General features: G+C 44.1%; 1 protein-coding gene across 1 annotated transcript; it reads right to left on the bottom strand.

The window, feature by feature from the left end:
* Positions 1-8,603: 8,603 nt before the first annotated feature.
* Positions 8,604-9,114, bottom strand: LOC123097113 (uncharacterized). The gene is made up of 2 exons (XM_044518871.1): positions 8,768-9,114; positions 8,604-8,690 (listed from the first exon to the last, which is right to left on the bottom strand). The coding sequence occupies exons 1-2, from the start codon at positions 9,112-9,114 to the stop codon at positions 8,666-8,668; spliced, it is 372 nt and encodes a 123-aa protein (XP_044374806.1). The 3' UTR covers positions 8,604-8,665.
* Between the last annotated feature and the right edge of the window lie 5,781 nt (positions 9,115-14,895).

The following is a 14,895-nucleotide window of genomic DNA, read 5'->3' as shown; positions in this document are numbered from 1 at the left end:
TTTTATATTCTCTTTGTTTTTCACTTCTTAACTCCAAAATTTATTTTCTTGTTTATATTTCTAATATTTAAAATCAAATCTCTTTTTTCTATATTATTTCTAACAGTGTTTACTAAAATTAAAAAAATATGCCAAATTTTGTTGTGTTTTATTTCATTTGTTCGTTCTCGTTTTTATATTGATAATATTTACGAAATATAAACTAAAATGGTGTGTTTTATTTCAATTCTTCATTCTAATATTTCTTATCTTTATTATATTTGAAATGTTTGTAGTTTGTAAAATAAAATGTTCTGTTTTATTTCACTTCTTGATTCTAATATTTGCTCTCTTCTTTATATTTGAAATATTTTCAAAATGTAAGATAATATGTTATCTTTTATTTCACTTCTTCATTCTAATAGATCTTATCTTTTTTACATTTGAATTGTTTTTTAAAATCCTAGTAAATGCATCGAGTGTCGGAAATTGATGAGAATTGGCATGCATGATGTCCATGGTCATCCCGTTGTGTGAAAAAAATTGGGGCCATTTGGTTGAGTCCAGAAAAACAACGTCCTTCGGGCTCCCCCTACGGCAGACCCGAATGATGGTGATTGCACATGTGCTATGTGCTGGCCTGCATGAAATGACACCAAACTTTGGCACCATGTGAGGATGCCCAATGTAGGCCCCCATGCAACATCTGAGCCATTCCTGACACCGAACGAACATTGCGTCACGTCCGGGCAGCGTTTCGGGTTCTTTTCGCCGGCAAAATCCTAGTAAATGCATCGAGTGTCGGAAATCGATGATAATTGGCATGCATGATGTCCATGGTCATCCTGTTGTGTGAAAAAAATTGGGGCCATTTGGTTGAGTCCAGAAAAACAACGTCCTTCGGGCTCCCCCTACGGCAGACCCGAATGATGGTGATTGCACATGTGCTATGTGCTGGCCTGCATGAAATGACACCAAACTTTGGCACCATGTGAGGATGCCCAATGTAGGCCCCCATGCAACATGTGAGCCATTCCTGACACCGAACGAACCTTGCGTCACGTCCGGGCAGCGTTTCGGGTTCTTTTCGCCGGCAAAATCCTAGTAAATGCATCGAGTGTCGGAAATCGATGAGAATTGGCATGCATGATGTCCATGGTCATCCCCATTGTGTGAAATTTTTTTGGGGCCATTTGGTTGAGTTGAAATGATTATTTTGATATCAAAAATTTTCTAATATAGAGGGAAAGAAAAGAAAACAATAACATAAAACGGAGCCCTCATCGCTCCAAAGAGAGGAGCAGCTTGCCGATTTGTTACAACCAATGTCCCGGCTCGCAATCTACAAAAAAACTCGAGCGTGGGAGCCTATTCCCTTTAATTTAGGAGCACGTACTGCCTCTCCTCAACTAAGGAAGGCAAAAGAATCAACGGGCGTTCTAACCTGGTGGTTACGACGACCTATGGAGATCCTCCTCCTCCCCTATTTAGTCTTCGGCATCGCTCTTTCAATGTCGTCTAATGACGGCTTCATACCACCGGAGGTCGACGACACGCCTGCGTCCCTAGCATCGGCCCAACCCCAGCAAGATCGTCGAGAACATCCAGGTCGTCAGCGCGTGCTGGCCGTCGTGGACGAACTGCGTCCACGTTACAACGCCGACAACTTCCATCTTCATCGAGCGATCCAGTATGTTGGCAACCGTACCGCATCCATGATGCTTTTCTTTGTGCGTCTGTTAGATTCGATAGGACTAAGATTAATTAGCGCATAATCTTCGCATTACATCTGTTGGAGTAGATGTTTTTTGTTTGTGCGTGTATTTGATTAGATAGGCCTATGACACTAGATTTGTTTGTGCATGTATTTGATTAGATAGCCCTACGATTGCAAATTAGTTTCTGCATGTTGTTTGTTGTCTTTCACTTGTAGGTTGGATTGATGAATAAACAACAATTTTTTATCAGTGTTAGTTATAGCAATGCCCTAAGACATGCATGTTGCAACTATGAGACGCCGACTAATATTGTATGTGATGCACGTTTGTTTGATGCATGTTCCAGTATGCATAATTTCGTTTTTTTCTTTTCAATTTACTGTTAATTAGGCACTGTCACTGATTCTTATATCTATTTGTACAGTACCATATGAAAATAAATGATTAGATAAATTATGTTGCTTTTTATTATGAAACTAATTGGTTAAATAAGTACTTGTTAAACTGTCATTTTATGTGCTGCACGTGTCTCTGCTGAATGTTTCTGTATGAATAAATTATGTTGTATAGTTTTCTATCTACTGTGGGATAGTGTATTCCATTATTATGTTTTATGCAACAATATGTTAGGAAAAAAGTTGATTACATAATTTATGGTACTATAACCAAGTATATTTTTTAACAGGATGGATGAACTCAACGGAGAAATTGTTTGCGCCGTAGAAAAATGGTGCAAACTTATTGCCGGTCTATCTTCCGGTCAACGGGCCGCACTTGCCGAAACACCACTCCGTAGCATGCTTCAGATACCTTCGCTGAAGATGCGTACACTGTTGATCCGGTACATGGTTGAGATATTTGATCCTAGCAAGGGCAGATTCATTGTACAAGACTTGGTTGGCGAAGTGTCTCTCGGTGCCGTGGATGTTGAGTGCATCTTGGCCTTGGAGAACCACGGACTGTCGGCAGAAGGTATTCTCGGTGAGGAAGGTGAGGATGTTAAAGATCGAGTGCCGCCTCAATTCCTGAGCAAGACCACAGGTAACATAGTCATCGATGATCTGATTGTGGACATCACAAAAAATAAATCTGCCGACGACGATTTCCTTCGGAGAGTTGTCCTCGTGTTGCTTGGAACAGTTCTTGCTCCCATGTCGAGCAAGACTGTACCAAAGCAATATTACGCATTGGTGGACGATGTGAAGCGTATATCCAAGATTAATTGGAATGCATTCACCCTCCGGGTTCTGCTGGACTGCCTTCGCAACGTGAGGAAAGGCAAACACCTCCGCCAATGGCCGAGAGGGAACTTAGCTCTCCTGCAGGTACACCTTTCAGACTTGTACCATTGCAAAAAAAATATGATTGCTAATTTACCTGCTGTATAGTACTAATTGTAATTTTTCATATTCATGCAGTACCTGTACTGGGAGAAGGTTCAGCCTCTGGAAGGTGAATGCGCATTCAATCCTAGCTTGTCCATGGAACCTCTAATGAGGAATTGGACTGAAGCTGCAGCCTCAAGGAGAGACAAGTTTGATTATGACCAAGGCCGTGGCCGTGGTAACATCAAGGTAATTCATTACGTTGGGTACTTCTTAACTTTTATATAACATAATTAGTTGTATTCATATTTTTATTGATCACATATACTTGTATTTCACATGCAGATTGAAGACAACATAACCAAGGAGTATAGGGCGCAGGAGCGCAAAGTACCCGAACCAGAAAAGCCAAAAATGAAGCCCGCCGTTGGTGCGGCAAAGAAGTCCAAGTTAGCCTCAAACGCGGACGAGATGATGAACCTCATCATGAAGCGGTGTATGGATTACATACGCAGCGAAATGAAGGAAATACCAGAACAAGTAGCCGAGGTGACACACCCTTAATTCTATGTTTACAACATTTTTGAAGTTGCAAAACCGTGCCGACATTAATTAATATTTTTTATGTAATGCAGAGATTGTTAGAGAAGTTGAACCAAAATGGTGTGATGTACAAGCCAGCGGCTGCTGCGGCTTCCGGCAACAACGATGCCGACCTAGAAGTGGATTCCTTTGAGAATGGTCCGCCAGAAAAAAAAGAATTTGTGTACAAGGATGACTCTGACGGTCTAGAGCCGGTGATTGATTTGACACAGCCTGACGAGCCTGTTGTAAACCAGAACAACGATGATGAGGAAGTATGTTTTCATTTATTTGTCTTCATTTATCTCAATTATGCATCTTCATTTTCGTTAACTGAACCTATCACATTATTTTTTTGTTAACTAGAAAACACCTGCCAAGTTAAATGTTGACAAGACAACGAAGCCTACTGATGAGTGCGGCGCAACACCGGAGAACCCTTGGATTGTAGGTAATTCTCCTCGAGCAGAATCGTCCGACATTGACATTTCTGCATGTTCTATCGACAGGATGGTGGGTAAGAGCAAGGGGAAAAAGTCTGCAGCAACCGCAAAAGAAGACGATTTTATATCCGGGAAGCGCCGACGGACTGTTCCCAAGAAATTTGAATCCCCCTTTAAACTTGACAAGCCCGGCAAGCGAAGCGCTCGCGGTACTAAGCCATCCGGCAACACTACCGCAACTAGAGGTACCGTTAGTAGCTATCTTAGTGCTTAATTTACTACCATTTCATGTACTCACCGTTCGTGACGTTCGTAATTTATCATGCAGCTCTGTTTAGTGACAATGACATGGAAGGCTCTGTTAAGGACGATTTGACACCGGAACTCATCGATGCTGCTGTTGCGTTTGTGGAGGCAGCTGCTCGGTCTGAGAAGAATATGACAAAAAGAGTTTACTACAATGAACGTGGCACCTCTGTGACTGTGGAGAGAATACGACCGGTACTTGAGCATACATGGCTGGCGGATGACGTAAGATCTATTACCATGTCCTGCTATTTAAGTGCATAATCTAGGTGTCACCTATGAAAATAAAATGTTCTATTATTTTACGCAGGTTATCGATGCTTATCAGACACATTTGGCTCTGCGCGTTGGTCATGATCGGCACCTCTGTCCAGCCTGGAGGTCCAAATACCTTGTTGATCGTGCTAAGGCACGAGACAACCCTAAACCGTCGAAATACAACATGGATAGTGCGCTGAGCAGAGCTGGAGCAGTACGTAGGGTTCTGGACGAGTATACCGTCCGTGATAAGGTATGATATGTTCTTACTAGTTCATTAACACTCATTTCAACAAGCATAATTGCATCTGATTACAAATGTGTTCCACATTTCAGTCATTTATCCCGTTGAACGTCGGCAATACACACTGGATCACCGTGGTGATGCACAACCGCAAGAAAGAATTCCGAGTTTTTGATTCGCTCTATCCTCTCGAGTTCTCTCTCGACACTGTGAAAGCACTGGTACTCTCCCCGACATTGAGCATTCTTCATATGAAATGTCATATGGTTTCTCACTACTACTTTCTTTCAAATAGCGACTAGCAATAGCAATTGATATGGAAGAGGCAAACCGTATTACACCTGGCAAATATCCAGACGTCACTAAGTGGCCTATCATACCTCAGATCGACATGCCACCACAAGAGGACGGGTGAGTTATGGTTCATCATTTTCTACTTACGAAAGACATGTTCGTGTGCACGGTGACTAATGTTTGCATATATATTAGGAACTCTTGTGGCCTTTTTGTGATTGAAGTTATGGAGCATTGGGACGGGGATCGATGGACCGCCGATTTTACCCAGGTAATTTGTCCTCTCTGCTCGTACACTTGTACAATTGTCGTATAATACCAACTTCTATTCATTAAACCTTGTTCTAAAAATTGCAGGGCACGGTTAATGCAAGGAGAAGGCGTCTCATCGCCGAGTTGGTTCTCTCACCTACCAACACGCTCGAATGTGTGAAGAACAAAATCCGCGACATCGCAAAGAAAAGCAAGGCGTGAAGACATCATACATGATTCAAGATTCTAGTTTCAGTCGTTTGTTTTAAGTCCGGAAGCATGTTTCCCGGCATGGACAACTTTGATTTTCTATCATTCATGTAATAAGCACGATACCATGGATTTTGTGTGGATTTTTGGTCGCTCACACATACTTGTGTATGTGTAATGCAGTCAGACTATACGTTTCGTACCAATAAATTTTTGCTTCCCTTCATTAGTTCTACCTTAATGTTTTTTGCTGCTGTGTTCATTCTTTTCTTCCATGGAAGAGTAATTCATTTCCTTTTTACTTTTGCATATTTTTTTATTTGATTTGGCATTATTCAACAATAAGAAAAAAAGTTGATAAATTCCTTTTTGTTTGCCTGAGAATCAACCTCGGCTGTCGTGCCATCCGGTGTGGGATCCCGCGCCCGAGACAACGACAGATCCGGTCCCAGCGCGGGCGACCCAGTCGACGAGCGCCAGTTGGCGCGGGGGGACGCGCCAGGTCCGGTCCCGCCCGACCGCTCGGTGGAGACAGCCCGCGTGTCGGACGCAGACGGGCCACCCGTGGATCCTGCGGTTGGTGGAGTAGGCAGATCCGCCTGGGATCCCGTGCGCATGACTGCCGCTGGATCTCTCGGGATCGGCGTCCACAGGTGGATCTTCCTCGTGTCTTGCGCCAGACTCCCTTGGCGTTATGTGTTGCTTCAAATCTCGTTGCACAGTTTTTTTGCTGCATTTTTGTTAGCCTTTTCCTTTTCTGCATCATGAAGATCAGGATCAGTAGCACCATCAATCACATGATCAACTACTATTTCGCCCCCTTGATCAGTATGATTTAGAGCTCCGGTGGAAGCAAAATAATTTCAGTGCTTAGCCAAGAACTATTTCGAAAGTGATATAATTTATTGGTTAATATAATATACTTAGACCTTACACAAATGAACTGGCCACAATGCAGATAGGACTTGATCATTCTGTTCAACAATAAAGCACAAAACATACTTAAAATTCATCACAAATCTCCTTCAGCTTCTTGATCTTCTCAACGTACCCATGTTTCTGTTTGAGAAAATCTGCAATAATATACTCAAGTTTTTTCTTCTCTTGCTTCAGCTGGTCCCTCTCTCTCATCACTTGGTCTCTCTCTAGCACCACCCGGTCCCGGTCTTTCTCAGCCTTTACCCTCAGGACCTGATGTAGATTGGCACAACCATGATCTGCCATCTTATTCTTCTCCAGCTCCTCTTTGAGATCGCTAAGTGACAATCTTGCATTGCCCAACTGCGTGAGAGCATCCTCCTTATCAGCCACCAGTTTAGCAAAGTCCATTTTGAAAAATCTCAGCTCTTCCTCCGTCCTCCTCTTTTCTCCAATTAACATGCATTTTTCTTCAGCATTCTTAATATTCTGTCTCAGCTTCTCGTCATACATGCTCCACAGTTCTCTCAAGCAGAACTTCGTAGCCATTGACCACTCCGGGTCTACCCATTCCACATAGTTACATTTCACTTCTTCCTACAGTATGAAAAATATGGTCTCAATCATATATGCACAAATGCAATACAATTACATGCAATGCACTAAAAATATGGTCTCAATCATATAAACACAAAATGTAGCATGCAATGATATACATATATATATATATGGATCAATTAACTACAAGTATATGCTATTATGTGCTAAAACAAATATTAGACCGTAAAAAACAACATAAATACGGACTTTGTAAATGCACAAATTAATTGAAATGTATGCAATTTTGGGCAGAACAATGGATTACCGCGAAGTAAATCGAGCACGAGGTAATTTAAACATATATTTACAGTACGGAACAACATACCTTCTGACCACAGACAAGAAAACGCCTGCCAGTGTCCAAGGAATCAAAAGCAACTAGCCTGACGCAAGGTTCTCGATGCAGACAACGAGAAGACAGATCGTGAGCAATCCCACTCCATTCATAGCAAGGGATAGTCGTAGGAAGCTAAACGAAACAACAGAGATAATGCACAAATCAACGCCCTGCGTTAAATCCCGGAAATGAAGAACTCTAACCCTAAGCCTAGCACTATTTGGAGATTATATAGTAGGAGCGTACCTGCAGGCTAGTCACGGATTCGCCATCCGAAGAAGAGCTCGACTCGTCGCTCCACGAAACCATGGCGTAACGTGACCGGCGGCACGACGTGGATCGGTGGCGGCAGCGGCGGCGGCGGTTGCAGTGGATAGATAGAACGCGCGTGGAGATCGCGAGGGAAGAACCGCCCCGACCAGGTGGCCAGCGCGGCCCATTTAAACGGGCTGTAATCAAAATAAAAATTGTTAAATGGGCTCGGCAATGGGAGCGGTCGTGTGTCGCGCCGTCTTACGGCATCCGTCACACCCCCTCCACGTCATCGCGACAAGCGGCCCGAGTTACACTACAAGCCATAAAATGATGGGTTTTTCTTTTCTTTATGAGGGGAAAATGGTGGGTTTTTGGTATGAAGTCTATACTATAGACCAAAGTGAGCTGGTATCTTCTATATCTAAATGGTGGTGAACCAAAGGAGTGAAAAAAATTTAATTATTATCACACATAATTACATCTTCTATATCTAAACAACTAGCCACCACTAACCTATTTCTCTTAACATGCAAGTTTGCCACCTCGTCATTCAACATGTACGGAGAAAGGTCCACCACAACATGCAAACAAAATATTCCCGCAACAACATATACATGTTACACGTAACCATTTCTCTATGAATATATTGCAAAGGGAGCATTCCCGCAACAACATGCCGGGTATCGTCTAGTTTTCTAATATAATATAACTACAGTGGACAACACAAAAGATGCCATCATTACAATGGCTAAAATGCTATCCATTTTCCATGATTAAAGTCCCTAGTGACCGCCTCCTGTTTAGTCCATATATGCTACAAGCACTATCTCAAGGTACTGGCCTCTTGCAATAGTATATATCATGTATCATGTATGCAGTAATACATTGTAAACACCTCACTATTAGATCACTGGATTCATCCTAACATAACTTTAGCAACTGTTCTACTCTTCTTCGCCCACCACGCTTCTGCACACGATAACAGGAAAAGTTAATGAATGACAAGTTAAAAACAATTATAACCTACAATGCATACAAAAACTTACTTCTTATTTAGTTTGCATTTCTTGCTGCGTTTAGTGTGCCCTAGCAATTTGCATGCGCCGCACCTGATTCTGATCTCGTCGTACGAAAGTGGCCTACCATTTTTCGACATAGGGCGGTTCTCATCTACCTTAGTTGCACCTTTCGTTGATACTTTAATAGGATCATGAACTTCAACTATGTTGCCTTCACCATCATCTACATATTCAATTGCACAAGTACTAAGATCAGCCGTTTTCTTACTCAAATTTTCCTTTAGCTGATCATACTCATGGCTCTTAGCTATCACGGCCTTCAAACTCTCCTGTAACTGATCCCACAAAGTTGGGTGTTTGCATGCTGCATGCATAGCTTCTGAAGCCAACACACTGACATGGCTATATTTCATTCTTTCAGCTGCTCCAGTCCATCCAAATCCCAACAGATCGCTTGTGCGCCTGGCGGGCAGTCCCAACCTTGAGTCTTTCATGAACCGCACAAGAACTAAACACTTTGGTATTTCAGATATATTCAAGTACTTCAGTACATGGAATATGTGCTTGCAAGGTAGACCCTTTCGAATCATTCTTCTGCAGCTGCACCTTATAGTTTCTGCGGAATTTACTGGAGTGTACTCCACCCAAAAACGGCTCTTCTGGTTATTCTTCCAGGCCACGATGTACTGCTGTGATCCGTCTCCGAGCTTTATTTCTACAATCTCCATGCCACAAATTTTCCTAAGATCAGCTTGCAACATATAGAAGTTTGCTGGAGTGAAGACGTGACAAGCAGCTATCTCAAGTTCCCTCGAGCTAGTAACGTGCACCGGTAAACTCTGTGAGGCCGTGCAATCATCTCGTGCCTCATTCTCACGGATACGTACAACGGCGTTCTCATAGTGCAAAATCATATCCACCAGGGTCATTTCACCGTCTAGGTGGAGGTGAAGGCATGAGTTTAGACTTTCACTCCTCTGGTTGCTTTTCATGCCAAGCCAAAAACCCTCTGTCAGATAAGCCGCGGCCCACAGTCTCCTCTTCTTATACATCCGTCTCAACCATGTTACTGTTTTTTCCGACTGCCATCTTTTGGAAAACGCGTGCCATCTCTCCTCAAACGTGGCCGTGGACGTGCTGTAGTACAGAAGAGTTCGGAACTCCTTCAAGGACTTGTGACTGAGGTGAATCTTCATATTTTTTTCTATATGCCACGTACATATACGGTGCCACACGTCTCGGAAGACTTGGCGAATTGCCTTGATCATCGCAGCGTCGGCATCCGTGATAACACTCATAGGCATCTTTTGACACATGGACCTCAAAAAAGTCTCCAGCAGCCACACATATGTCTCTTCGGTCTCGTCCGAAACTATGGCACAAGCAAAAACAGTGGTCTTCCGGTGATTGTTAAGACCAACAAAGGGTATGAATGGCATACCATACCGATTCATCTTGTACGTGCTGTCAAATACAAGCACGTCGCCGAAGTCCTCATAGTCATGACGAGACTGGGAGTCACACCAGAACATCCTATTCATATGTCCTTCCTTGTCTAGCTTGTACTCGAAAAAGAAGCTAGGATCCCTCTGTTTCCTACTGACCATGATGCCTATGACTGTGGCAGCATCACCTTTTGAAAGCAGCTTCCTCTTCTCCCTGGCGCAAAGGTTGTATATTTCACGCCTGGTAAAACCAACACCGCCGTACCATACATGTTTGCTGATGAAGCAATCCATCATGTCGTGAATTCTAATCCCTGCAGCTCCCATGGACATTATCTCATGCTTCTGGTACTCTTTGATTTTTCTGTGGGACCAAAGAAAAGGTACCCCGTCCGGTCCTGCCAAGATATGGCTATGCTTGTCCTCAAAACTATCAACATACCAAACCCCACGCTTTTGGTCAAGCTTCACGGTCAGGTGCGCTTCGCAGTGGCAGCGTGTCTCGGGTCTGAGCCTACGGCTGTGTCCTTCCTCGGTTAGCAACCTGCTGTCACGTTTTCCTTGTCTGGAACAAACAAACCGCCTATAACGCATATGACGTGACTCGGTTTTGCTATACCTGACCCTATTCTTTCTAATGCTGAAACCATTATCTCTAGCATAGCTGTTGTAGAATCATACGCAGCCTCGTGAGACGTAAAAGTCATTTGTATTATCTGCATGAACATATCCCTCTTATCATCTGCACTAGCAGTATCTTGGACATTCTTTTTACCCTCAACTTCTGTCACCTACACAATCATAACATAGCCATGAAAACAGTTTTCTATGGTATAACATTACTTCCATACAACATTGATTACATACATACCTCACTCATGATGACCGACGATTGCAACTCCCCAAAATCAGATGCAGCTAATGATTCGACATCAAGGCCTGTCTCCGCGTCGGATTCACCGTAATAGTCGTACGCATTATGACATACGGAAATGAGCTGAAAAATATAACACAAATACATAAGTACTTATCATATAATATTCCAGGATTAATTCAATTTGCATGCATGCCAACAAAAAATTCCACTTCCATACCTGACTAATGTAATCTTCATTCGAGATCTCCGAGTTGTTTTCCTCACCATCATCATGCTCATTGTTTTCCTGACCATCATCATGTTCATCCATCTATAAATTTTCAAAATATAATATTGTCGGATGCCACCAAAAAATTACAACATGATAATGCCACTCACATTAAGATCTTCCAATACGTTCCCATTCTCTGAACTATCTCCACGATCTGAATTTTCATCATCTGACCAATCTTCTATCCAGTCTTTCATCAGTTCTCCAAACTCCATGTCATACATCATATCAGTTAACTCATCGTCCGCCATTTCCTACAACAATTAATATGTATCGTCACATGTGCAAACATTATCAATGCTGACATATACAACACCTAGCGCACGATCACGGATGTTAAATAAACTACACCAACCGGAGAGCGCCCCAACCGAAGGCGTTCAGATCGTGCACACAACCAATGCCAACGACCTCTGATCGTCCATGGATCCTCCCCCTCTCCACACCGAGCGGCGTTAAGGTACGTCCCACGAATCCAGTACGTGATCACTTTGGATCGCGAGAAGCAGCGCTACCCGTGATAACATGCGCCGCTAGATTCCTAGCCCACGGCACCAGCCGTGATTACTTTGGATCGCCGGATACCTAGGTAAGCCGCCGCATCAAATAACGGAGTCATCGTGCACACAACCAACGGCAACCGTCGCTAGGTTAACCCTAGAAAGAAGAAACCCACTTTAGCCCGCGTGATCACTGTGTATATCACGACGAGCAGCACTACCAGAACAAGATCTGCGATGGCCTGGACCGCCAGAAAGCTATGTTGCCCGCCCCACTAGGTTAACCACTACGACGAAAACAACGGCAGTTCGTTTGATGCTGCCGCGAGCGAGACAAACGTGGGGAAACGGGATGCGGTACCTGCGAGCGCTGGAGGTTGACGACGGTGCCGCGCGCGCTCTCGGACGAGATGGCTGGCGATAAGATCGCTGCCGCCGATATTCCTAGAGAACCTCACCAGAATGATGGAGGAGCTGCGTGAATGATGGATCTGCGTGATTGATTGAGCTGCGTGATTGATGGATCGGCCGTCGGCAGGTCTTACCTGGTCGTGGGGTCGTGTCATCCTTTTTTTTCGGGATGTCACCGTATACATACGTATGGGCCATACGGGTTATACAGGGCTTGGATATGGGCTACGTGGCTTGGATATGGGCAGCGGCGGGCCGGAGAAAAAATAGATGGCGGGGGTCAAGAATACCCCTAGGAAATTGAGTTAGGGGGTGCACCGGAGCAAGCCTCCACAATTCCCACTTTATTGAAGGGACCGAAACAAGCAACGGATAGCGGCAAAGCCATTGCACCAAATTCTTGGCATGGCTTCAAGGACGTCAAAACTTGGCGGATCGACATGGTGCACGACGGCCATGGCGGATTAAAGCGATACCTCTCCACATCATGCTAGTCTCTTGGGAGCTTTGCGATGAGCGCATTTCAGAAGTATTCAGTAATGTCTCGTGGGTTATGTAAGTACACCATCATCATCTCCTTATACGAAAGAAAAAGGCGATGACTCCTGCGTTATGTAAGTACACCGCATCCTTCGGAAAGTGACATGACGATTATTTTTCTTCTTCTTCCCGCGAAGCATCTATCGTTTCTGTAGCCTAATAGTATTATGTTGCTATCCTATCCTTACATTATTTAGCATCTGGGCAAACTTATGCCCGAATACTAAACCACGTTGGCAGGCAGAGATGATTGTACACAGTAAAGTATATACAGATTGCCTGTGGATGCGTTGTGACTCGTCTGCCCAGAGAAAGTGAACAGCCAACAATCCAAAAGATCTTGGAACTATGTTACTGTCTTGCTATGTCTGTTAGTACTTAACTCATTTGATTTCTGCTGCTAAGCCTGACGCACGATGGCAAGACCGTTGGGTTCAGGGTTGGTGACTCACCAAGATGATGGAGCTCACGTCTCTCAAACAAATAAATCAACCCATCATCGAGGCTGACCCCTCCGTTTAGTTAGCTGACCTGTCCCAAGCCCAACGGATAAGAGGCTGGGAGATATAATAAGTCTACATAAAATACACACACGACTACGACCTTAAGCATATCTGCTCATCTAATCTAATGAAAAAAAACTCGAATCAGGGCATTGATCAGCTGTGCAGTTGGTTGCAGCGAACCCGCAGACACGTACGTACGCCCTCGATTAGTTTTTGCCCTGGCACCATCTTGTCGAATGTCTGGAGTCTGAACTCGTGATGTGACCAAGGAAAATGCTTTGCAACTGCTCTTAATTTAGCAGTTTGCATGCGCTAACCATTTCGCTGGAATACCTACCGGAGCTGCACTTGTACATCAGCATATACCCTGCGTGCGTCTGGGAATGGGAACAGCAAGAGTACAAAGATATAGTAGTAAGAAACTACTACCTCCGTTTCGAGAATATATGAAGCCTACGAAAACGTCATATATTTTGGAACGGAGATAGTAAGAACCAGCCATATATAAGTTCGTGGTGGATTAAACTTGAGTTGTCCATTTGGATCACTCGCGAGAAGTGCAGCGACCCGGTGGAGTCACTGTCGTCCACGGCGCACACGGTAATATAGTAGAAGTATAGAACACACGGCAGCAAAAGTCCAGGCGAAGGATAATACTCAACTCGTAACTGAAACATCGGCCGTGAAGCGACAGCGAATTACGCCGCTGGGCCGGTTCGGCGTCTCACTCGCACTCCGGTCCTGCAGACTCGTTTCGTCCGGCTTTAATAATCAGTCAGCACCGCACCGCGCCGATCGATCGATCGCACTGCGCGGCTACACATGTTGCACCCTCAATTAGCATGGATTGATCGCTTGATGCTGCACGCCAAGGTAGGGCTTAATTTAGCATGCACCAAAGTCCTGACCTAATCTTTCAGGCCGCTGCAAGCTTGTGGCAGAGCTTTCGTTTCAGTTAAGCGCCATGTTGCTTTCGTTACGCATTAATCTTTGTGCTCTCCTGAGAAAAGCAGGGTACGCGCGCCGATCAGGCTCACAATGGCCTGATGTTGTGGCTAATTAAGGCCCTGTTTGGTTCATAAGTCCTAAGACTTTTTTTAGTCCCAATTTATAAGTCTCAAGTCCCTAATAAGTCCCTACTTGTTTGGTTCCTGGGACTAAAAGACCATATTACAACTATAAGTCCCTCCTTGAGAGTCTTATTTCATAAGTCCCAAATGCCCACTTTAAGTCCCTATAAATCCCTCATGTTTGGTTTAGATGGGATTTAAAGGGACTTATTTAAGTCCCTATACCAATAAATCCCTGTAACCAAACACCCCCTAACTACACCAGCTACTTCAGCATTTCTGCTCGCGATTTAGCCGCAGGATGCAGATTTGCAGACATATCTACATGGAGTTCAGGGTACATGGACACGCACGTTTTGCTCGTGTGCGTCACCCCTGTGCTGTGCCTGAATTTTGAGCACTGTGTTCGACAGATTGCATGGATAATTTACACGGGTCGGCGTGAGTGGTGGCGGACAGACGTACAGTGCACTCCGCTAGAATCTCGGCCGGCTTTCACCGGCCAGCACCACCTGCATATTGGCCAGTAGACACA

This window comes from Triticum aestivum, chromosome 4D (assembly GCF_018294505.1).
Source record: "Triticum aestivum cultivar Chinese Spring chromosome 4D, IWGSC CS RefSeq v2.1, whole genome shotgun sequence".
Taxonomy (NCBI): domain Eukaryota; kingdom Viridiplantae; phylum Streptophyta; class Magnoliopsida; order Poales; family Poaceae; genus Triticum; species Triticum aestivum.
Note: the sequence above shows the minus strand (reverse complement) of the source record. Positions and strands in the feature narration are given on the sequence as shown.